General features: G+C 45.0%; 1 protein-coding gene across 1 annotated transcript in view; it reads left to right on the forward strand.

The window, feature by feature from the left end:
* LOC146871302 (gastricsin-like) overlaps window positions 1–24,556 on the forward strand; it is a 302,303-nt gene that overhangs the window by 252,835 nt on the left and 24,912 nt on the right. The window contains exons 2-5 of the mRNA XM_085650803.1: window positions 1,540–1,696; window positions 2,499–2,609; window positions 2,964–3,082; window positions 19,494–19,601. Of these exons, the coding sequence (XP_085506929.1) occupies window positions 1,540–1,696; window positions 2,499–2,609; window positions 2,964–3,082; window positions 19,494–19,601 (495 nt within the window). The remainder of the gene's footprint in view (window positions 1–1,539; window positions 1,697–2,498; window positions 2,610–2,963; window positions 3,083–19,493; window positions 19,602–24,556) is intronic.

The raw sequence follows: 24,556 nt of genomic DNA on the forward strand, positions 1-24,556 counted from the left end.
GAAGCAGGATGAGTGACAGAGATGACCTCCATCTTGGCCAAGATGGCGTTTGTGCTAAAAAGTGGCCTATTTAACATACATCAGAAAAACAAATTTCTACACATCATAGAAAACTTGTTTCAAAAGTAATAGTACTACATCAGTGTATACACGTTAAATTGAGTGTGAAAATGCATCCTGCTTATTCAAAATAATGTACGAAAATATAAACTCATTAACATCTCTTACATAATACAGTAATCTATGACTGGTGAATTTCAATGTTGTTTGAGTTTAAAATGTTATGCTTTTTCAGTGTGTGTGTGTGTGTGTGCGCGTGTGTGTGTGTGTACTTTTCACCTGATTTGAAACCTTTAGGACAGTAGTAACTTTAGAATTTTAGTTTGTGAATTGCAATGGTCTTACTCTTTTGTGCATGTGTGTATATCTCTCCTTTAGCCCCTCCTCAGATTTCCCTAAATCCATCAGATGTATTTTTTTAAGTATTCTAGTGTCTAGACACTCCCCCTTGTCTTTCCCACATTTACTGTCAAAACGTATACCTGTGTGCAAATTTGGAAGACATCTCCTCACAGAAGAGATAGGAGAGGCAGAGGTCTCCATGCGTAGGTTTGGAATAGCATTCTGTAGTACGAGTACTGCTTTACGGACTACAAACGCAGTTAGTGAATAGGGCCTATAGTCTGGCCCTGGCAAGGCAGAAATATTCCTTAGAGCACAGCCAAGCCACAGAGCCCAGTCAGTGGCACAACATAAGCCCCGCAGCCCCCACAGCGCTGTGGGGGTGGTCCACAGCAAAAGTTGATTTGGAGCATTGTTGAGGTGAAGCAGGAAACAAGGTAAAATTAGTAGTCTTTACTGCTCTCTTAACGTTCTTAAAGTACCTCTGAGCTATTCAAACGTCTCTCACCAGAAACACACAGATTTGGGCCTCTGTATATAGGTTATGGGGCTTACACTAACATTTTGTAATAAGTTCACTGCTTCACAGTCTTGTTGGCTCAGACTTTAATCCTGTGAATTTGATAAACATAATAGTGCTATTTGCCTTGATGATGCTTCCTTGGTTCATTATAATGGGGAATGTCCTACCAATCTTAAAGACCTGAGAGGTTTCCAATTAGAAACGCTACATTCTGATTGGTAGTCCGACCTCTCCCCTCTCTCCTATTTCCCAAAGTGGTCCCCCTCTCCACTCGTGTGTCTTAAATATTCTACCATTTAGTGTTAAATGTATACCCTCGGCCTTGTGCAAGTTGACAACTGTAAAATCATGAAAGAGTTCATGAAACAAACCTAAGTCGACTGATCTAGTGGCAGGCTGAACTTTTCCTCTCAGGACCAATGCCTATGAAAGCATAAGGGCTGGAGTAAGAGTCATTCGCATGTCGTGGCCAGACTGGCATGCATCTAACTCTGCTCCCAGCCCCACACATTCCAGCAGGGGTTACCTTGTCCAAAAAATCACCTGGTTTCCTGAACCCTGACTACGTGGCTCTGCAGCAAACTTATGTCCCTGGTATTCTTTGCTCTGTCTAGGGTCCCTCTGCATAGGTACAAGTCTATCCGGGAGAACATGTGTGACCACGGTGTGTTGGAACAATTCATAAAAACCCACAAGAGGGACCCATCCTTGAAGTACAACTTCAACAGAAAGAATGACTTTGCGATCACCTATGAGCCCATGTATATGGATGTGAGTATTTGGCATTGCTGGGCTGACGTTGTTCCTTGCTGAGACCCTTCCCAGCATTTCAGCAGGGCTACCATCACTGGAGCAAAGGGCTACTCTCAGGAACAGAGAAACCCGCCCCATAGCACACAACAGTCTAAACTCCACAGTGTGTGACATCAGACATACTATCCATTTCTTAGTGTGATATTGAATTGAATTCATTAATAGCATAGCAAATATCATCTTGAACTCCAGTGTAGCACTCCCCATTCCCATAGGGAGACATTGATTTAACTAGCAACATCACAGGCACCATCAGTCCCACAGTAGACACCAACTTGACCTCCCAGGAGTCATATTGAGTAATTCCCAACTGTGCATCATCTTGTAATTCCTAGTCTCATATTGGTCAATTCCAATGGAACCCTATCCTGAAATTCCTGGTGTAACATCGACCAATCACAGGTTACCATTGGGCATATCCCATCTTGAACTCCCCTGGGTGCTAATGACCAGTCATGAAAGTGACCATCAAAGTTACCAGTATCATATAGACCAGTAGCTAGTCATCATCCTAGGTCTCCTGTAGGCTATGCACTCATGTGACTCTTTCCAATGCACATATTGAGTATTCTTCAATTCCCGCTCACTCGTACACCACTGCTTGCAATCCCACCCCAAAACAATGTCTCTTCTTTTTGTAGAAATGTCTCTCTCTCCCTTTGCGACAAAGGCCCTTCTCCCGTCTGCCTGCTCAGATCATCGGTGCTATCGAATCAAGACATGTGGATCCCCTAGTCTCATCTCATATTCTCTCTTTTAGACATACTACTTTGGTGAGATCAGCATTGGCACGCCGCCCCAAAACTTCCTGGTCCTCTTTGACACCGGCTCGTCCAACTTGTGGGTGGACTCAACGTACTGCCAAAGCCAGGTCTGCAGTCAGTATTTCCCACAGAAAACATGTTTATTTCACCTATTGTGTTCCCAACGGAGATGTGATGTTATGTTGCAGAGTGTTGAATATTTCACGTTATTTGGTGGAATTTTGCAAATTTGCACACGCAGTGCAAGTCACTTCAGGTAACTTCACCAGAAAATGTTAAAGCATTCTTAAATCCATTATGCATGAACACATCTCCCTCACAGCCCTGCTGCAATTCCATGACATACTGTCTAAAATGTTGGCCAACATGACTTGGGCCAAACACATGGCAGAGCACAAGCAGCCATTGTGGTATTTTCCGCAGCTGCGGCATAATCCAGTCATTTCTGTTTCTTGTTGCAGCTAACCACAACCTGTTCAACCCCAGCCAGTCATCCACCTACAGCACCAACAACCAGCAGTTCACCATGTCCTATGGCAGTGGCAGCGTCAATGGCATCTTTGGCTATGACACCGTATCTGTAAGTTACCTATGAAACTCATGACCCACACAATAGGCAGACAGGGTTAATGATCAGGCCTATGGAAGAATCTGAAGTACGGCAGCCTCATTGTACAATGGGAAGATGGACGGGCCATCAGTGTCAGTGATGCCGTGGCCAGAGCAGTCAGTGGAGTGCAAGAGAGAGCTCTGCCCCAGACCCACAGACCCACAGCCTTTTATTAGGCACTGCCTATACAAAATGTGCTCCTATTTCTCTCTGAGCCTCTTTGGGCCTTTCAGCTTCCGCCTGTAAACTGTTTTGTACCTATCAATTTGGATTCTATTTATGTTGAGCAATGTCTTGCCTTACTGCTCTGCTTTTGCCCAGCATCCAGCACCCTGCAAGTCTTTTGCCCAATACACCTTAATGATGGCTACCTGTCCAATTCTTTTGGGTCCAAGGCCTGACCCTCACAAACCAGGAGGTCGGCCTGACCACCTCTGAGACCGGCAGCAGCTTCTACTACTCCAAGTTCGATGGGATCTTCGGGATGGCCTACCCCACTATGTCAACAGGTGGCGCCACAACTGCCATGCAAGGCATGCTGCAGCAGAACCTGCTCACCAACCCCATCTTCAGCGTCTACATGGGTAGGTGAGCGCCTGTGTGAAGGCATCGGCAGTAGTGCGGGTCTTCACTGTTACTCAGGTGCACTCCGGCCTTCTCTTATAAAGTTCCATAGAGCTGGCTTGATGGGGGGTGCTCCCTTCTTTTTTTAAATTTTAAATGTGAATGTTAATACCATATGATTATTTTGAATGATTTCAGTACGTGTATATTTAATGTGTTCTTTAAGTGGCTATAATCATTGTATAACTCACGTTTGAATCACATTACAAGATGAGAAAAATAAGACATATTCATACTATACACAAGTAACATATACTAATAGTAGTTTAAAATTATTTCTATCTTCAAGCCCCATAACTTAATAAGAATAGACACTCTGGGAGGAGGAGCCTAGCACGCATCCAAGATGGTCGCGTGAGCACAGGGCTCCCCGGACCCTCGCTGCTCCTCGGAACTTATCCTGACTCTATCCTGACTTGGTTGACGGATTCTGGAAGATGAACGTTGGCTGAACCCTAAACTCTTTTCAGAAACTAAATCGGACCTGGGAGACCTGATCTATGGTGGTTTGAACTTTTGAGGCCCAACTGATGGCTGTGCCCGGTGCGAAGGTGAACTGTGGAGCCGGGGCATAGTTGAACAACAACGGCATCGGGGCTGTGCCGGCGGCTGTCTCATCACTTTCGGTTTCACTTTTGGATCTCTGAGTGGCTGGACAGTGGAGTTGCTTTGTGCGGCTGGGTTTTTACTCGGCCTTCGCTTCGTGCCTTTGCCTCCGCCTGAACCCAGTGTGCCCATTGACTTTGATCCTCTCGCACCGCCACATTGCGGTCCCTGGTACGGCTCGTATCGGCTTCGCCCGTGCCACTTTGACGCTTGCTCGGTGGTCCCCTTCGGCGAGCGTGGTTCCACATGGGAGGCAGAGGGAATCCCGAGAGGCGTAAGACCAAGACATCCCTACGTGGGGGACCGGTCCAGACCAACAACATGGACCGCTACACTCAGGGTAAAGGGTCCCCTGGGACGGCCAGTGTTCTCCCGGATGACGCTGGGGGTGTTCCGTCCGCCCCTCCGGATTTGTCCCTGCAGGACATCATGGGCGCCATTAATGGCATCAAGGAGACCATCGCTCAGCAGTACGAGGCCTTGGCCCGTAAAATCGACACGGTGGCCATTGATGTTACGCTAATTCGGGCGGATCTCTCTAAGACCAATGAGAGGGTCCAATCGCTGGATTTGCGGACGTCCACCCTTGGTAGCGATGTGTCGGACCTGCAGACTGCTCTCGGCGACCTCAAGTCGACCAACGACCTGATGGCCCGGCGGCTGGAGGACTTCGAGGGACGGGCTCGACGCAATAACATCCGCGTCATAGGTGTTCCGGAGACCTCCGACAATCGCCCGGTGGATCTTATGGTTGAGGAACTCATCCTCAAACAGCTTGCCCCCGCTGGCCTGATTAAGTTCTTTGCCGTGGAGCGGGCCCATCGAGTCCCAGGCGGTCGGCCGCGACCGGGAGCGCCCCCGAGGCCTATTGTCGCAAAACTTTTTCACTACAGAGACCGAGATGCGATTCTGCAGGCCTCACGGGTACATGGCCCGGTCCGATATGAGAACTCATCCGTTAACTTTTTCCCGGACTTCACCCAACTGGTCCAGAAACAGCGGATGGGTTTCCAGGGGGTGAAGCGCCGTCTCCGGGACCTGGGTCTTAAGTACTCGATGCTTTTTCCTGCTAAGCTCCGAGTGGAATACGAAGACCGGGCTACCTTTTTTGACTGTCCTGCGACTGTGAGTGACTGGCTGGATTCTCTGCCGGACCGGGGTGACCGGCCTGGGCCTTCTGGTGGTGCCGAGGGTGGCGGGCCTCCTTCGGAGTGACTTTTGGTCCTTGACTTTGACATTTTGTTTTGTTCGGCTGGGTTCTACTTCTTTTGTACATTTTGTTTAATTATGATCTATGTTGGGGGCGGGCAGGGACGGGTCCCTTTCCTCCTCCGGGGTCTTTTCGTAGAATGGGGTTTGTAGGGCGACAGGCACACTGCAAGTTGGGGTGGTTTTCTGGACCGCAGGGGTGCAGGGTGGGGGGAGTTGAATTTGGGGGGGGTTGGTGGGTGGGAGGGGTTGTTTGAATTTGTGTTTTTTGTTTTCAAGGCGAGGTATTGGCTCTGTTTCAGTTTCAGGTGTCGCGCTATTTGCTGGGGGACCTTTGATCTATTGGAGGGGATGGGGGGGGACGGGTTGAGACTGATGTCTTGGAACGTCAACGGATTGGGGGATCATATCAAACGGGGTGTTGTGCTGCAGTATTTGCGTCGTTTGACTCCTGATGTGGTATTCTTACAGGAGACGCATCTGGTTGGTAATGTTTGTCATGCCATGAACAGGGGGGGATACCGACTCGTGGCCCATTCCGGTTTCACCACTGGCTCTAGAGGGGTGGGCATTCTCCTACGATCTTCACTTCCGCTAGAGATCACCAGGGTTGTCCTAGACGATAGAGGGCGCTATGTGGCTCTGATTGGGAGGTGGGAGGGACAGTCCCTTTCCTTGGTTTCGGTTTACGTTCCCCCGGGCCTCCAGAACTCCACTTTCTCAGACTTGGGTCGTATGCTGCTTGAGCTTCCTGACAGTCTTTTGCTTATGGGTGGGGATTTTAATTCGGTTGTTTCGGGTGATTTGGATCGCCACCCGCCAAGGGCCCTCCCTGCTGCCCAGGCGTGGCTCGGCGGACTCTTGGATACCTTCGGTCTGGTGGATTGTTGGAGGTTAATGCATCCGACACAGTGTCAGTACACATTTCACTCTGGGGCCCATGGGAGTCTCTCCAGATTGGATTATTTTCTTATGCCCGCGGCCCAGACTGCCCGGATTCGAGAGGTCAAGCACTTGGCCCGGGGTATCTCTGATCATTCCCCACTGTGGTTGCTTTTCGACACCGGGATGCGGTCCGCTGGGCGGATCGCCCCTATTAACCCTTGGTACTTGCGAGACCCCAAGATACGTGATAGCCTTGTTAAGTCGATTGATCAGTATTTTCTCGAGAATGAGGGGTCGGTGTTGTCCTCAGTGTCCCTGTGGGAAGCCTTCAAATCAGTGCTCCGCGGGCATGCCCTATCCCAGATAGTGGAGGCTAAGAGGGTTAAGAATGAGGCGGTGGTGAAGCTGGAGACTGAAATATCGGGGCTGGAGGCGGCTTTGGAGACGGGTGTCACTCAGGATGGGCTTCATGCCCTCAGCTTGAAGCAGTTTGAATATAAGTCTCTTGTCACTGATGCTGCCAAGAGCATGTATAGGAAGCAACAGGGTAGGTTGTATGATGCCGGGGACAAGGCGGGTAAACTGATTGCTTGGTTGGATAAGAAGGAGAGAGTGAATCGTGTGGTCCCGGAGCTTCGGGTTTCGGATGGAGTGTGTGTGACTGACCCTGGTGAGATTGTGGAGTGTTTTGCTGACCACCTCCGGGCGGTGTACTCCCCGGTGTCTGATAGAGATGAGGATGACTCTCGTCTCTTGCTGCGGGATATTGCCTTGCCCGGCCTATCCGTCGAGGACCGTGAGCAGATGGATGCCTCCCTGTCTGTCGCCGAGATTGCTACCGCGATTCGTTCCCTTCGCTCGGGCAAGGCTATGGGCCCCAACGGACTGCCGATTGAACTGTATAAACTACGCCCGGATAAAATCGCGCCCTTCCTCCGTCGTATGTTTCTGGAGTCGCTCGAGCGGGGGTTCCCTTCCCGACGACCAGCGTCTGGCTACTATAGTTGTTATTCCCAAGGACGGTAAGCCACGAGACCGCTGTGCCTCATATAGGCCTATCTCCCTACTAAATGCCGAACCGAAAATCCTTGCCAAGGTTCTCGCTAATCGCTTGCTGGGAGTTATCTGTGATTTGATACATCCGGATCAATGCGGCTTTATCCCTCATCGTAATACCGCTCTCAACTTGCGGCGTCTACATGGCGTCCTCGCTAGGGCGGAGTACTTCTCTGAACCGGCCATATTGGTTTCCTTAGACGCCACGATGGCCTTTGATACCATCGAGTGGCCATTCCTTTGGGCCGTACTGGCGAAGTTTGGCTTTGGGGAGGGATTTATTGGTTGGGTGAAGCTCCTCTATGCTGGTCCAATGGCTCAGGTGGTTGTCAATGGCCGGGTTTCTCGGCCCTTCGCGCTCGGGAGGGGTACTAGGCAGGGGTGCCCGTTGTCCCCTCTGCTCTTTGCTCTCGCCTTGGAACCGCTCGCTGCCTGGCTCCGCTGGGAGCCCTCGATCAGAGGGATCCGGTGGGCCCCGGGCTTCGAGGATCGGGTCTCGTTGTACGCGGATGATATTCTTCTGTACCTCACCTCGCCGCGGAAGTCGCTCAATGTGCTTTTTGATGTCCTTACTTCCTTCGGGAGAAATTCGGGTTTGATAATTAACTGGTCCAAATCTTGCGTGTATCCTATCTCCGGTGGCCTTCCTCTCTTGCCGCCTCGGCTTCCGATCCAAACATCTCAATCCGGCTTTAAATACTTGGGGGTATACGTTTCGCTGGATCCGGAGGTCCGCTATGAGCAGAATCTCCTGTCTCCCCTCCGGCGTTTGAGGGCGGACACGGCTCGGTGGTGTAAGTTGCCCTTGTCTCCACTTGGTCGCGCAGCACTGTTTAAAATGATGTCCCTTCCCAGATTTCTTTACGCTCTCCAGAACTCCTTCGATATCATTCCGGCGGCCTACTTTAGGGAAGTGGAGAGTTTGCAGAGGAAACTGGTTTGGGACGGTCGTGCGCGTATCGCTTTGGCAAATCTGACTCTTCCCTGGTATGACGGGGGCATCGCGCTTCCTGACATTAGAAGGTACTATTGGGCCTCCCAGCTGTCTGCCATTAACCATGCTACGTACGCTCCTGGCTCGAACCCGGCATATGAGATGGATAAATTCCTGCTTCCCGGCGGTAACTATAACAGAGCGCTTTACTCTCGATCTGCCGGAAGGACCCTCACGGGCCCTACTAGGATTGCGGTACGTGTGTGGAAGGCGGCGAATGTAGCTGTGGGCTGGAGTGAGCGGTTAACGTGTGCTACTCCTCTATTCGCCTCTGAGCGCTTGGGAAGCCTCTGGACAACGAAAGGCTTTGAGCACTGGGATACGATCGGCATTAGCAGAGTGGGGGACCTATGGGTTAAAGGCGCGGTTAAATCCTTCGCGGCACTTCAGAGCGAGTACGAGCTTAGTGAAAGGGAGTTCTTCCGCTATGCCCAGGTTCGGCACGCCCTACTCTCGGTCTTTGGGGAGGGGACCACGGTCCCTGTTTCTTCGCCTCTCGAGGACCGTATACTCGACGGACACGTCCCCGACAGTATTATCTCCCTGATTTATAAAAAAACTAATAAATAATCGGGCTGATCTCTTGGTGCGTCTTCGGGAGGCATGGACGGGAGATGGGGTGGAGTTGGACGACGAGGACTGGCAGTCTGCGCTGTCATCCCCTAAGGAGGTTGCCATCCCGGCCCGTCTCCGTCTGGTCCAGCTTAAGATTCTCCATCGTGTCTATGTGACGGGTCCCCGTTTGGTCTTGATGGGGTTTTCTGACGACGGGCTCTGTAAGCGTGGCTGCGGGCTCAGTGCCACCTTTCTCCACATCCTCTGGGAGTGCCGCGAGGTGGCGGAATATTGGCGCCAGGTGCATGATGTTATGAAACGAGTCACTGGGGTCGCTCTGCTGCCGGAGGTGCGCCGATGTGTTCTGAATGTGTGGGAGCCCAATGACTATAATGCGGCCCAGGCTCGGTGGGCGGCCCTTGGGAACATGATCGCAAAGAGAGATATTGCGCAGCTTTGGGGTTCCCAACGGCCTCCCACCGTGTCCGTATGGAAGGAGAACATGGACTGGTGCATGTTCAGGGAGAAGACGGTGTATGTGGCTCGTGGTAAACCGGGGGCGTGGGGTAGAATCTGGGGTCAGTGGAATGTGTATCGAGGGACTATCTGTTCTCCCCCCCTGGTGGATACGTCTGAGGTTGCCTTGTCCCCCTGATCCTTGAGGGTTCCTTGCTTACTCTGTTCATCTGAGTATAGATTTGGTTTTCCCGTGGCCCCCCCCTCCCTCTCAGACCCCCCTTTTATTGACCACCCTAGGGTGGTCCTATGTGGAGTTCCTCTGCTATGGTTAGACGCCCTTTCAATGTTTTTCGCCTTGCATTTTGTTTTTCTTTACTTTGGTTGATAGTTATGTAAAAAGGGTGTATCCTGACTTCCTTTATGTGCAGCTTGATCTCCTGTCATTTAGCGGAGCCCCTGCGGGCCAGTCATTGTTTTGAACTGTTTGATCATTTCTGCATACTAGCGGCCGGCCCAGGAGGTTGTAGGCCCGTGCTTGTACCCTTTTTCTCTGCACAATAAAATTTTTATAAAATTTAAAAAAATAAAATTAAAAAAAAAAAAAAGAATAGACACTCTGTATATCAACAGTATTATACCAATAGGAAAAAGGGGGTTCAAGATGGCCGCCACAGTGAGATCCATTACTAAGGAGATGCATGAGGCTAGTCCTCTTTTCAGCTACAAACAAAGTATAAATGCTAGCTCAAACCGCCAGTCGGGTTGATACTATTCCGACTGCAGACTTCCAAATTTTCACTGCGCTACAAAAGTTAACAGGTATGACTTAGAAAAGATAGGGAATTAATGACAGGATGAGAGCCTGTATATAACTGTGCACAGTTCACAAAGTGTCTAAACCGACACTATCATCCTTAAGATAAATTGTACTTTATTCATCAAAGTTACAACAAACTCTTTTTTTGCATATACAAATCAATGTATTCCATGTAACATTCTTACAGTGGTACTTGTCAATAAAGTGTAATATCTCAGGTTTACTATTTGTTATATCCCGTATTATAGCATCTCGCTCTTTCCATTGATAAGCACATCGTGCACATGCTTCCAGCACCGTTCCAATATGGCGTTTCATTTTTATATTGAGCTCTCGCTTTTCACTGTTGTAGCATGGCGTCTCCATGGACACCACGCCGTTACTGTAGCACCAGTCCGTTTTCTTTGTTTACAGCCCGGATTCATTTCCGGTTCATCGTTCATTATTTAAATGTAAACATTTTCCCGCCATCCATACGTTTATCCTTGGCGGTGCACTGCGGTTTTTGTTTGAGAACTTCTCATATTGAGGTAAGAATCTGACGTCATTTGTACTTCCACGATTTAATCCTCTTAATCTTTTTGTTTATTTCTTTTGCTCATTTGTTCGATTTTCTTTCTACAGCATTTTCATTACCTCTCCACTTTGAGGTAAGACACAGTTATTTTTATATATTACGAATTCTATGATTGGCAACATTCAGCTATTTTTAGAGTCCTATATCTTGTTTCGCTTTGTTTTTTCTTACAGTCACTAGTGATTTTCTACCATTCAGGTAAGCGTGGGATGCTCTTTCCCGGGTTACACCATACCGTTGTGACCACTTACATAGTATGCTGATTTTGACGCTCGTACATTTCATTTTTTTTGTGTCCCTCTAGTGCACCTCATAGAACTATCACACAGGTAAAACATATTACCACAGTTTTCATATCACCATACACATGAGATTGAGCCTTTTAACCAATATTTCATTTGCATTTGTTTTTTCCTTTGTTTTAGATTGGCCCCTGATGAAGGAACCGGCAGGTTCCGAAATGCATTGGGCATTAGCACAAATGTTGTTATCAATCTATTAATGTGATACATTACCGTTTACATGTTCATGAAAGTCAAATGAACAACAACAACTGTTAATTTTCTATCTGTTAAAACTTTATTGACAAGTACCACTGTAAGAATGTTACATGGAATACATTGATTTGTATATGCAAAAAAAGAGTTCGTTGTAACTTTGATGAATAAAGTACAATTTATCTTAAGGATGATAGTGTCGGTTTAGACACTTTGTGAACTGTGCACAGTTATATACAGGCTCTCATCCTGTCATTAATTCTGTTTCATAGGTAGAAGGGGACAAACTTCTACATAACTGTTGCACCACGCAATATATATTCAGTTTAAATTAGATAATCAGATTAACAAGGAGTGCTCTCCTAGTCTCATAACTAGTTATTCTTCATTTTGTCCAATTTGGAGTAGCACCCACACACAAAAATGTCTTTTGATTCAATAACAAATATCACGGACAACAGAGCGACGACTTTAGTTAATACGCCAGACCAAGCCACTGAAATGTATGCCCTAATTCAGGAAGTTAAAAGCATGGACACTCACAGTGGCTCAATCTCACAGCAACTCAAACAACTTGAATACATCACCAGACGTCAACTTAATCAGCAATTGCACGCATCCACATTGGTGCAGTATCACAAGGCCAAGCGGATACCTAGAGGTTTACGTCTCTCAATAAAACCCATGTTATTTCGCTTTCATTTGAATCCAACCTTCATGAATAAATGGTACTCTATTCTCAATAAATGCTCGTTGGACCTCATCCTACTAATTATAGAGGAACTTTCAAAATCCATCAAAGAACTTGAGGAAGAAATTAATACACTCAAAGGGGAACTTCAACTCCGGTTAGAGCATGACACATGGAAAATGAACCTGGAAGGATTGAATATAAAACTTGACAAATACAGTAAAGAACTTCAAGAGGGGAAATTGAGAAAGTATCGAAGAGATACCATTGATTACAAATTAAATGAGGTGTACACCTGGGCCGAGATATACGCTCGCAAAAGATTTGAACAACGGAAACCAGCCACTCATTCTTCTGAAGAAAGTTTGGTCACTGACAAAGATATCTCTTCATCCAGAACACCAGTTCAACCTGGCACATCAACCTTGAGCCAACAACCACCAACTCTAGATTCAACTGAAAATATTCAAACTACCAGCACTGTGTCTTTTTTGTCACAGGCTCCGGATCAAGGCTTACCACCAGTTCAACACAAAGAGAAAACCAACGTTACAGACCGACCAGGCGAGGAAAAGGGAGGCAAATCGCTACGCAGCGGGAAGAACATTCCTTAATCATTAACATCTCTTCAATAAAGCTCACACCTCTTCAGCAAGAAGTGTTTAACAAAGGTCTCTCATTTGTACCAACAAATTTCACGAACCGCTTGGAAATTGAAGTAGCCTTGTTTAAATTCATGCGCACGTTACGACTTCGTCACTTTTTTTCAAATATTGTGTCTCCAGAACCATCTCAATCCACTACTACATCAACTAAATTCAAACCTAGAAGTACATTTCTAGCCCCAGTGTCTCACAAAATGTTAGACACTTTTGAAATCATGGTCAATAAAGACATAAAAGACCTGAACTTCTCCAAAAACAAACATCAAAATTTAACCAAAAAGGAAAGGGTCATCATCAAGACAATAGCGAATAACTCCAAAATCACAGTTCAACCAGCTGATAAGGGAGGAGCTATAGTCATAATGGATTCAGATTTTTATCAACAGCAAGTATCTAATCACGTAAATGACAAAAACATATATTTACGTTTACAAACAGACCCAACAATGCAACTCCAAGACATACTAAAGGACATTTTAGACAAAGCCCTCACATGGGGCTGGATTGATGAATCTACTAAACAGTTTCTCACTACTCCAAACCCTCGCAGACCCCACATGTACATGATACCGAAGATACATAAAAATCTGCATAAACCACCGTTCAGACCAATTGTATCAGGATGTGGGTCATTGTTTGATCCAATAGGAAGATATTTGGATCATTATCTACAGAAGTTTGTGCAAAACTGGTGGTCATATGTTAAAGACACCACGGATTTCCTCACAAAATTGGATAACATACAAAAGAATATCCAACCCTCATGGTTACTGTGCACAATAGATGTTGTGGCATTGTATACCTCCATATCCCACATGGCAGGAATGGAGGCAGTCGAATGGGCCATTCTACAAAGAGAAGACATCACAGCTGATAAATTGTTTTTATTACAGCTTTTACACTTTTGTCTACACAACAGCTACTTCAAATGGGATGATGTGTACTATGCTCAGCTCTCTGGAACCTCTATGGGTTTTTCAGGGGCACCATCCTATGCTAATATTTTCATGGCATTATTTGAACAAGAATACATTATGAATATCCCTCAATGGTGGTCCAACATCTACACCTATTGTCGTTTCATTGATGACATTTTTCTCATCTGGACCAACTCCAAACAATCACTAGAGGACATGATTGCAACATTGAACACTCATGACCCTAGGATTCAATTTACCTACAAACTTCAGGCACAAACCATTGAATATTTGGATGTCATAATAAATAAACCTCCAGAAGGACACAGCTTGACAACATCAGTTTACATCAAACCTACAGACCGGAATAATGCCCTAGATTACTCAAGCTTTCATCCCACCAGTCTCATTAATAACCTTCCTTACTCACAATTCATCAGGATTAAACGAATCTGTTCTGACACTCAGGACTGTCAAGCAAAGATCACAGAGTACAAAGACAAATACCAACACAGAGGCTACCCTGAAAAAAAACTAAATGAGTGTGAAACAAAAGCTATGCAAAAACAACGAAGAGAAGTACTCATAACTACCAAGCCACCTGAGAAGAGTAACGTGGTGTTTATTTCGAAATACACAACAAGCTCAACAGCAATCAAAAAAAACATCAACAAAAGATGGGAACTCCTATCCAGTGAACCTGATTTTAACAACATATTCAAGGAATTGCCATTACATGCTTACACGAGAGGTCAAAACCTTTGTGAACTTATAGCACCTACCACAATGCGCAAACAAACTACACCCCACAAGGGAACCTTAAGATGTCAAAACTGTTCACATTGTAACAACACAATTTTGGGCAATGTCTTAAAACACCCCACTACAGGCAAAGATGTAATTCTTCGACATACCAGTGACTGCAACACTTCAAACGTAGTGTATGCTATTAAGTGCCCTTGTGGCAAAATGTATGTGGGTAAGACGGAACGCAAAATCAAAGTACGTCTCACAGAACACAAGAGCCGCATCAGAACCAGGAATGTTAATTCACCATTGGCCAAACATTGGAATGAAGTTAACCATTCTATATCCCAACTCAGATTTCAGATCATTGAACATATCTTACCACAACAAGGAGTGAATAATCATCAGAAACTTTTACAACGTGAGGTCTATTGGATAAAATTCCTTGACACAATGCTGCCTAGAGGTTTGAATGACAGGTTAGACATGTCGTGTTTCATCTAACATCCAGATCATCACACTGGCGAGGTATATTGTTTTGAGAGTCCCTCATTATATCCTCCAGGATCCTGCCTACCCTTAATACTCACCTACATTATTAGTGACACTTATCACTTTCCATTTTTTCATTCCATTACCCTTCTTCACACTTAGTGCGGGGGAGACCCCTCTCTACACCATAATCACATACACTGGTTATCATTTACGTTTTTTTGAGCATCTTCCACTTGTTTAGTAACACTTTTCCCACTGCGTTTCCCTTGCCTTTTAATTTTTTTATATATCCTTGTTTTTTATACCCTTGTTTTTCATCTACACGTTCTTGAGTTCTCCTCATTCTCAGTTCTCAACATTCATTTTTTTCATTTCGGGTTTACTGTCCATATCTTTCGTATCATTATTATTTTCGTTAGCATCTTTGTCTTTATGTAATATCGGGTTTCCTTGTCCAGATCTTTCGTATTATTATCATTTTCATTTTTCATCTTCGTCAGTATTTTTGTCTATGTAATATCTCAGGTTTACTATTTGTTATATCCCGAATTATAGCATCTCGCTCTTTCCATTGATAAGCACATCGTGCACATGCTTCCAGCACCGTTCCAATATGGCGTTTCGTTTTTATATTGAGCTCTCGCTTTTCACTGTTGTAGCATGGCATCTCCATGGACACCACGCCGTTACTGTAGCACCAGTCCGTTTTCTTTGTTTACAGCCCGGATTCATTTCCGGTTCATCGTTCATTATTTAAATGTAAACATTTTCCCGCCATCCATACGTTTATCCTTGGCGGTGCACTGCGGTTTTTGTTTGAGAACTTCTCATATTGAGGTAAGAATCTGACGTCGTTTGTACTTCCACGATTTAATCCTCTTAATCTTTTCGTTTATTTCTTTTGCTCATTTGTTCGATTTTCTTTCTACAGCATTTTCATTACCTCTCCACTTTGAGGTAAGACACAGTTATTTTTATATATTACGAATTCTATGATTGGCAACATTCAGCTATTTTTAGGGTCCTATATCTTGTTTCGCTTTGTTTTTTCTTACAGTCACTAGTGATTTTCTACCATTCAGGTAAGCGTGGGATGCTCTTTCCCGGGTTACACCATACCGTCGTGACCACTTACATAGTATGCTGATTTTGACGCTCATACTTTTCATTTTTTTGTGTCCCTCTAGTGCAACTCATAGAACTATCACACAGGTAAAACATATTACCACAGTTTTCATATCACCATACACATGAGATTGAGCCTTTTAACCAATATTTCATTTGCATTTGTTTTTTCCTTTGTTTTAGATTGGCCCCTGATGAAGGAACCGGCAGGTTCCGAAATGCATTGGGCATTAGCACAAATGTTGTTATCAATCTATTAATGTGATACATTACCGTTTACATGTTCATGAAAGTCAAATGAACAACAACAACTGTTAAGGATGATAGTGTCGGTTTAGACACTTTGTGAACTGTGCACAGTTATTTACAGGCTCTCATCCTGTCATTAATTCTGTTTCATAGGTAGAAGGGGACAAACTTCTACATAACTGTTGCACCACGCAATATATATTCAGTTTAAATTAGATAATCAGATTAACAAGGAGTGCTCTCCTAGTCTCATAACTAGTTAGAAAAGATAGGGCCATTTATACTCAATGCCTGGTATCAATGAAAATTTTATATTGACTCAAATGACATGTAATTTTTTTAGAATAAACTTCTTCAATTGAGAAGTTGCTGGGGACTGGAAATTTAATTACACCGTCCAAAAAGCACCAGAGTTCACTTACCTGTATCTTTTGACGATTATTCACCTAAAACAAAGTAGGTAAGGAGATTAAATGACTAATACATATATGGACAAAGATAAATAAACTCCAATTGATATATTGTATTTTTATTAATAGAGCTACAGACTACGATCGATTTGACATATACGTATCAATTGTATTCTATAATTCTTGAATCTTTGGAAACACCATTCAGGTATTTGTTTCCTTTTTGATTAAGTCACAATTGTTGTAACAGAAAGTATAGGTCCATATTTTAATGAGTAAAATGGACAATACAACTAGGGGCATTTGTAAACAGGTTAAAAAACTGATAGTTATTATGAGTGGCTCTCATGTAACTATTTAGGCAGTCTATAATACCAGATCAGTAAGGATGGCTAAATATCACTCTTATAATGAAACTTATTGAGGGTTGCTATTTATATATTCATGGAGAATCAAGGAATAGTTCTTCCAAGTAATCCGAAATAATGGCAAGGCATTTTAAGATGGTAGTGAGACATGTGTATTCACCATTGCTCTGGCTCCACAACATAACTCTTTTATAAAAGACTTTAGAAATATACAATGTGGCTGAATTTGTAGTTGATGAATTATAAAATAAGATGACTTTTAATAATATATTCTCTTTGCTTCATGCGCAAATTAATCTCAAAATAATTTAAATGCAATTCCATGATGTTTGGCTCTAGATTAAACCATAGTGCCTAATTAGAAAAGATCTATGAAAATCATGGTTTTGATAAAATCAGAGACATTAGAATCAATGTCTGTGCTCTTGTGGATAGAAATCTATTTATGAGTTCTAAGGATGTTACAGAATATATGCATCTTGAGATATTCTTAACTTCATTGATGTGAAATTTTGTGAATTGAGAAATGATAATTTTTTTGCACGGGTGTATCAATCATTTTCTGTAAATTATGGAATGTATAGTTTAAATTCACGCATGGTAATTATTATTTATTTCATGTTTCACAAGGGGTCAACTGTTAAATTTATGATAGTCCTGAAGATGGTCTCATGGACAAATGCATAGAGACTGAAACGTCGACATTCACACTCTCTTCTGGAAAATAATGTACAATGAGAAGAAGTGTTTACAATAATGACATTGAAGGATTATACAATTGTATTTATTTTCCTCTTGTTACATTGTTTGTATAACTGTGTAGTATCCTTGATACATTTCAAAACATAAAACCTTTTTCTATATATACTCGTGTTTTGAATATTTATTGTTTTGTGATTGGTTCATTGGTTCTTATGTCCTCACAAGGAACAAAAATATTTCTTAGTTAAAATACATTTGAATAATATCTCTCTGGCGAGTTTATCAATAATTCTTGTAGTTAAAAATATATATCAAAAGCAATAGAACAGAGTATTCCAAATAAATCCCTTGAAGGCGCCTTTTACCCGTTCATTTGATTTGCCCAAGCCCTCAAGGGTAGATTGGGTTTCCCATTATATTCAACCCTTCTGAGCAGAGCAGCTGAAACTGCACCTAGCAGTTATTAAGGACCCAACATATTACATATGTTTGAAAAGTAGGAGTCTGAGGCTGCAATATAACTTTGCCTAAAAGTGTGCTTTTATGGTAGACTTTCTAACAATAATTTGAGTAATACCTGTTCTATGAGAGGTTCGCTCGAGCTTCAACTTATCATGCACATCCTGTCCCAGGTCTGTGACGTAGACCCTTGCACCGCTACTACCTGGGCTGTGACTTTTGTATCTACGAGAAGCTTACACTGTTTCAGCATGTGCTCTTCCTGTTGCTATCAAAGGGAAGCTTACAGTTATCGTGTTAGGCATGTTCCGCTCTCTGAGGGGGCACTGATGCTATTGCTGCCTGTCCTGTAACTATTCGTGGGAGGGAAGTTTCACTGTCGCTGCCTCTGCTAGACCTCGTCTGTCAGAGGGAAGCTTGCACTGTTGCTATCTTTGCCCGACCTCTTTTGTCAGAGAAATGCTTACAGAGGACTTGTATGTGTTGATCATACTTTTTGCCTGAGATCATTCTCTAATTTAAAAAAATACACTTTGTGGTTTAATACATATTGCATAACAACATGCCTCCTTTTTCTCATGCCATTGCTAAAAACCCTTGGTCACCGCAGGTGTAGTGAGGCCTTATATAATCTACATTTGCTGAATACTCCGAGCATTTGCTTTAGTGTATGTTCTTTTTTAAAACCTACTATTAGAGCCAGGAGATCAATGGAAGGCTAATATCACCCACAGGTTCAAGAAATTACCTACTTTTATTCAGGGCAATTTATGCGATGGAAGAGGAGCGTCGTCCCACAGCTATCAGGTGAAAAATAAAATTATATTCTATCATCGTTTTATTTTTCACCTACTGGCTGAGCCAGAGTATGTAGGGAGGGGCGGGACCATGGGAGGAGGACTGGTTTGTGCACTTCTAAGTGGGCATGTGTGTTTGGCCAGCCGATTTAGGCTGGCCAAACACTTATGCTCACTTGGTTTTCTCCAACTGGGCTGTAAACAGCCGGGCTGGAGAAACAGCACAGACTCCCTGTCCTGAGCGTCAAACCAGCACGCACAGGCCAATCCCTGCTGCTCCTGCGCAGCGCGGGGACGCGACATGGGAGGCGGGCGGCAGCTTCAGGTAAGTTCCTTATTTTAAAAATGTTATTATATAAGCACTCAGGAGTCTATTTTATTCACAAATGTTAATCGCTGACATAGGCGCAATGCTGTTTTAATTGAGTAGATTACTCTGTTCTTCCAATGATTTTCTTACACTTTGTGCCTCCTCAGCCAACCCGGGCAGATCATCTTCGGAGGTGTAGACAACAGACTGTACTCGGCACAGATCGTCGTGGCGACCCTCACTCGACAGCTCTACTGGCAGATCGGGATTGATGGGTAAGCCTAGCGCCATACAGAGCCTTCCTGAAATCCGACCAATCACAGATCTCAAAATGAATCTTTCCCAGTGGGACACATAATAAAGATTTCCCGACTGGACAGTGAATCCGGAGGAGCAGGTGGAAGGGGCGGACTCAGCTGCGTGCTAGAGTGCAGCTCAGCCGTATGACTGCCTGTGCCGCAGCCCTACTGCTAGGGCACCGAACTGTCAATATATCGTCACATTTTGCTGAAAATCCGAACACCTCCTCTGTCTAGGTGTGAAAAAGTCTACCTGGTGTAACTATACAAGTACGAATAGGCTTCAAAATATAGGTTAAAAGCACCCCGTTTATCTAGTTATCCTTATTTTGTTTCTTAGGTATCCTTGGTGAAGTATGAAGTTTATTAAAAACACCTCACCATCAATCACAACTGAGTTCAGCCAATGCTCAAAACAAAACGCTGCATATTTAAATACGGAGGGTGCTTTGATGAGTAGATTCTGCATTGCAATGTGTTGAAACTGGTGTTTAACTGCAGCATATTAATAGTACGACTGTACTGGCATACCCTGAGTGCCCACCCGGCCCAAAGCTCCCGGGTTTGCTCCCTTGCTGATGCAGGGGTTGCCGCCCCTCCCCTTTCCACCAAGCCAGAAGCTCTCACCTCAGACACTAGCATGCCCTACAGGGTCACTGAATCCAAGTGTGCTCCACACCCTCATCCTCCCATAATCATCCACAGACTGAAATATTGCATTTTCTTAATGTAGGAGAGTGGCATCGGCTGCATAGTTGCACCCAACTTTTTGCTGATGTTTTTGCTGTTTTATGACTCTAGCCAGGCTGTGGCCCTGCTATCCAGGACCCCAGCCTATCTGCTTCCTCTGTTAAACGATGTGAGTACCTTAGGTACAACCCAATTGGATGCTGAGGATGCCCTGACAGTCCCTTGTAGATGGTACCCTAGGTACCCAGGGCATGAGTCCCTCAGTAGGCCTACCAGGGCTGCAGCACTTGTTGTGCCACCCTGGGACAGCCATACAAACTGACACCACCAGACCACTACTGTAGTCTGGGTATGGTGGTGCTAGCACCCCTTACAGGGATATAGGTACCCTATATCCCACCCCATTACAACACATGTACTCTCATAGGTCACCCCTATAGCAGGCCTTGGTAGTCCTACAAGGCAGGGTGCTGAGGTGTGTGTGAGGGGGGACCCCTACATGAGTAGGGCCTCTCTGCAACCCTCGTAAAATCATTGCTGGGTTGTTGGTAGTGTAGCCATACCATACACTCTTAACCGCATTATAAGTCTATCGCGATAGCGTGATAACTTGAGAACGGCTACACAGAACCATATCGTGTTTGGTGTCAAACATGTAGGAATCATACCCCCAGTCCAGTCATGGGCATGAGGGTACGATTCCCCCCTGCTAGAGGGGCGATATGGGAAAAGCAATAGATTTCGGACACCAATTTAAAAGTGCACAAGTAACACAAAATGGCTACTGCCCGCCACCTACACGACCCTGGCTGGCTGTTGCTGGGGAAAACCCCAGCCTCTCCAGCTGGACAATAGGGCTCCTGTGGCAGGGAGGTGCTAGCATCTCCCCAGACAGGATAATGTGGATTGGAACAGGGTGGGTGCACCAAATGTCCTTTCAGAGTTGCACGTAGGCAGCTGCAGAAGCCTCATTCTGCATACACCGCTTGGAACCGGTTCAGGGGCATCCTGCCCCTCGCCCAGGCGGGAAACACACAAAGGGGAGAGGGTGTAGCCACCCTTTCCCGTCTCACCTCTCATTGGTGGACACTACTCTGGACACTCCCCTAATCTTGGGGATAAAGGTGAATAACGTGGCCCCAGAGCCTCAGATTAATCTTGAACTTTACAGTCTTGACCTTCAACTTGCTGCTGCCCATCTGACCAAAGAAATCTCCCTTGGGATAAAGGAGTTCTCCCCCTGCTTGGCAGGCACCTGAAACACTGAAAGTGACCCAGTTAGAACTTCGCTGCTCTCACAAACTTCGACGACTTCCAGAAACCTTGAGGTGAGTTTCCAGCGCATCTCAGAGGCCAGTGAGTGTGCTCAACGAGTTTGAGCACCGTGGACCGCGTGGGTGCCGAGATCCCCAATACCCCAGGACACTGGCCACCTCTTGCGTAGCACACGACCCTGACCAGTGGGGAAGCTGTGCTTTGGCCCATTTTCGAGCCAACCACTCTACAGCAATTGTGCCAAAGACCAGCACCCTAGCCCCCTCCGGTGGCCCGTGGGTGCCCTTTTACGCACTCCAAATTGCCACCTCCCGCGGTCCCTTGTCTCTCGACTTGTGGGCCCTAGCGGAGGTCTATCTCTACAATCAAGAGTTCCCCTGGTTGCTCCAAGCCTGCTCTACAGTCTCTCCAACAGAAACCTCTCCCAGACCTCGTGGGTCTGCACTGTAGCCGATTTGTTTATCCTTCGTGGGTTGCAGTTGCCAAGGCTTAGTGGATCTAATCCGTACACTAACACCGCAGCAACCCTCATCCGACATGGGACAGTCGCCCTCCTGAAGCTGGCCTTCCTTGAAGCCTCCCGGAGCCCGTGGCTGCAGATCCAAGCTACACCACTTTCCACCTGAAGCACCCGACACCGAAGGGCTCTTTGCTTTGAGCCTCCTGGTCACTTTGCCGTAACCCAGACTCTGTCCCCTCTGCTTTCAGGTTCTTCTCTACAATCTTCACATCTTTGATCTTCACGGCATCATCGACGCTTTTGGCTAGCAGAACTTTTGACTATTTTCCCATTGAAAATCAGCCCGCGACCCGACAGCAGAAACGACCTATGCACCCGGCTTCCCTGGGGCAGGTAACAGTGGTACCTCGGTACTCTCATGGTAGTGGGCTCTTCAAAAGCTTAAGTCTGAAGTTTTAACTTTGTACTCCTGCTAGAAGTATTTTAAAACTGTTTATTTCCAACCGCGACATTCTCCATAGGCTGTAATTGAGATCCCGATAGCAGCTACTTGCACTGCACGCGCCTCCCGTGGGTCCCCTTCCTCATAACCTGGGGTGGATTCTTAAGGGGCCAGCGATCCTGAATGCCCTAGGCATTGCCTGTAGAATTGTCGTGGTTCTTATACCACTTTTTTTGTATATGGTTTGGCCCCCCCCCTGGGGCCCAATGTTAATAGTGCTATTTATTGTGTCTATCAATGCTTGTTTGATATTGTAACTTTGCCACAGCTTCATAAAGAGACTGTGGGATTCTGTCTAGAATAAATACATATATTTTATATATATACCTGTGTGGGCTACTCTTTCATTTGGTTATTCAAGAGATTATTATGGTAAAACAATAAGCTTAACACTCCTTCAAGACTTAGCCTGAAGGCTGCTCTCTACAGCTACCACTAGGATAGCTTTCTTTAAAGGTTGTCTTAAACCTATCATCAATAAGAGTCGAATTGGACTGGTGCAAGGTGTCCCTATAACTAGGAGACAGCATATGCCAGGCCAACTTCTCACACTTAACCAGACCATCTAGGCACAGTGATGTCCACAGTGGCACCTGCAGAGTGGAAGCGTGGCATGACCCTCTCTGGGTCGCTGGTGGCATCAAAGTCCACCCATGGACTGTTTTACACCCTTTGGCCAGTCAACAGATTGTATTATTGAGACAGGCGAGAACTGGAGATGCCAGTCCTTATGGACAGAGAGAAGCAAGGTTAGATGAAGAAATCTGGAAACCATTGGGGACTACCAATCAAGAGTCTGATAGAGCAGGGGTCTATACACTCTCAGCTTTTCTTTCCCGTTCAATAATGATTTGATTTTAGTATTAGTTTTTTTCTACTTTACATTCTTATGCTGAAGGGCCATAAAACATATGAATTCTACAAGAAATAATTTCTAGTTCTCAAGAAAGTAAATGTGTGGACCTTTAAGATAATTTTGAATAGGAATCCCCATATTGCGCCTGGATAGCCTCACAGGTAATTAGTGCACTATTACAAATCGACATACCAAAACACCAACGCCCATTGGCTAGCTGGGACCACCCCTTCACATTCAGCAGATGCCAGTCACTTGCTACAAATCATGAATCAAGGCATGTGTTTATTACTACCCAAAGTAGCCTTTTTTAGCATCCTTAAAATAAGAAAAGGAGGACATAACAGCGAGGTTCTAAATATATGCCTTCTTGTTTGCAGGCAGGTCCTTGCTGCAGGGTCATAACTCACTGAGCTATATTACAAGGATTTTAACTTTTGACCTGCAGGTTACACAAGGCTCTATGCAACAAAAACAGTCATGTTTTGATTTGTTCTGCATTTCGTCCATCAATTGTATGTCTTTTGCTCAGTTTGTACAGCACACACTATACGTGGTAGTTATTTATCAAGATACCATAAAGGAAATGTGACGTCATCAAATGTTATGCCGTGAAGAAAGGCGCAGCAAGATACTGTAAGGTGACCAGTAGAAGCTCCATAGTTTCTTTTGTGAGTTCGTATGCGTTTGGTATGTGTTTGATTGTATGTGTGCATGTTGTGTGTGTGTGTGTGTCTACTGATGGAATGTGTGTGCTGTGTGTCCGTGCTTGTGGTTTTCCCAAGTGTTTGCGTGTGCGTGCTTGGGCATGAATCTTTGGTGCATGTACATCTGTGCAGTATGTACTCATCCGTGTCTGTGCATTATGGTTTGTGTGCATGTATCCGTTACTGTGTTGTGTGCGTCACTACTGTGTTTGCCTACGTTGCGTGTCTATTTGTGGAGTGTGTGTTTTATTTGTGCACAGTGAAATCGAGCATTTCATGAACATTTGTTTAAAAAAAATGTTAGTAAAATAGAAGGGTATCCGAAGAGTGTGTTCTTCTGAGTGAGCTGTGTTCATTCCTGTGACTCATTCTGAAACAGCAGCCAGAGTTCAGTGCCTTACTCCAGCACCTACTTGTTTTCTCAACCACGTACACAAACTC

This window comes from Triturus cristatus, chromosome 1_1 (assembly GCF_964204655.1).
Source record: "Triturus cristatus chromosome 1_1, aTriCri1.1, whole genome shotgun sequence".
Classification (NCBI taxonomy): domain Eukaryota; kingdom Metazoa; phylum Chordata; class Amphibia; order Caudata; family Salamandridae; genus Triturus; species Triturus cristatus.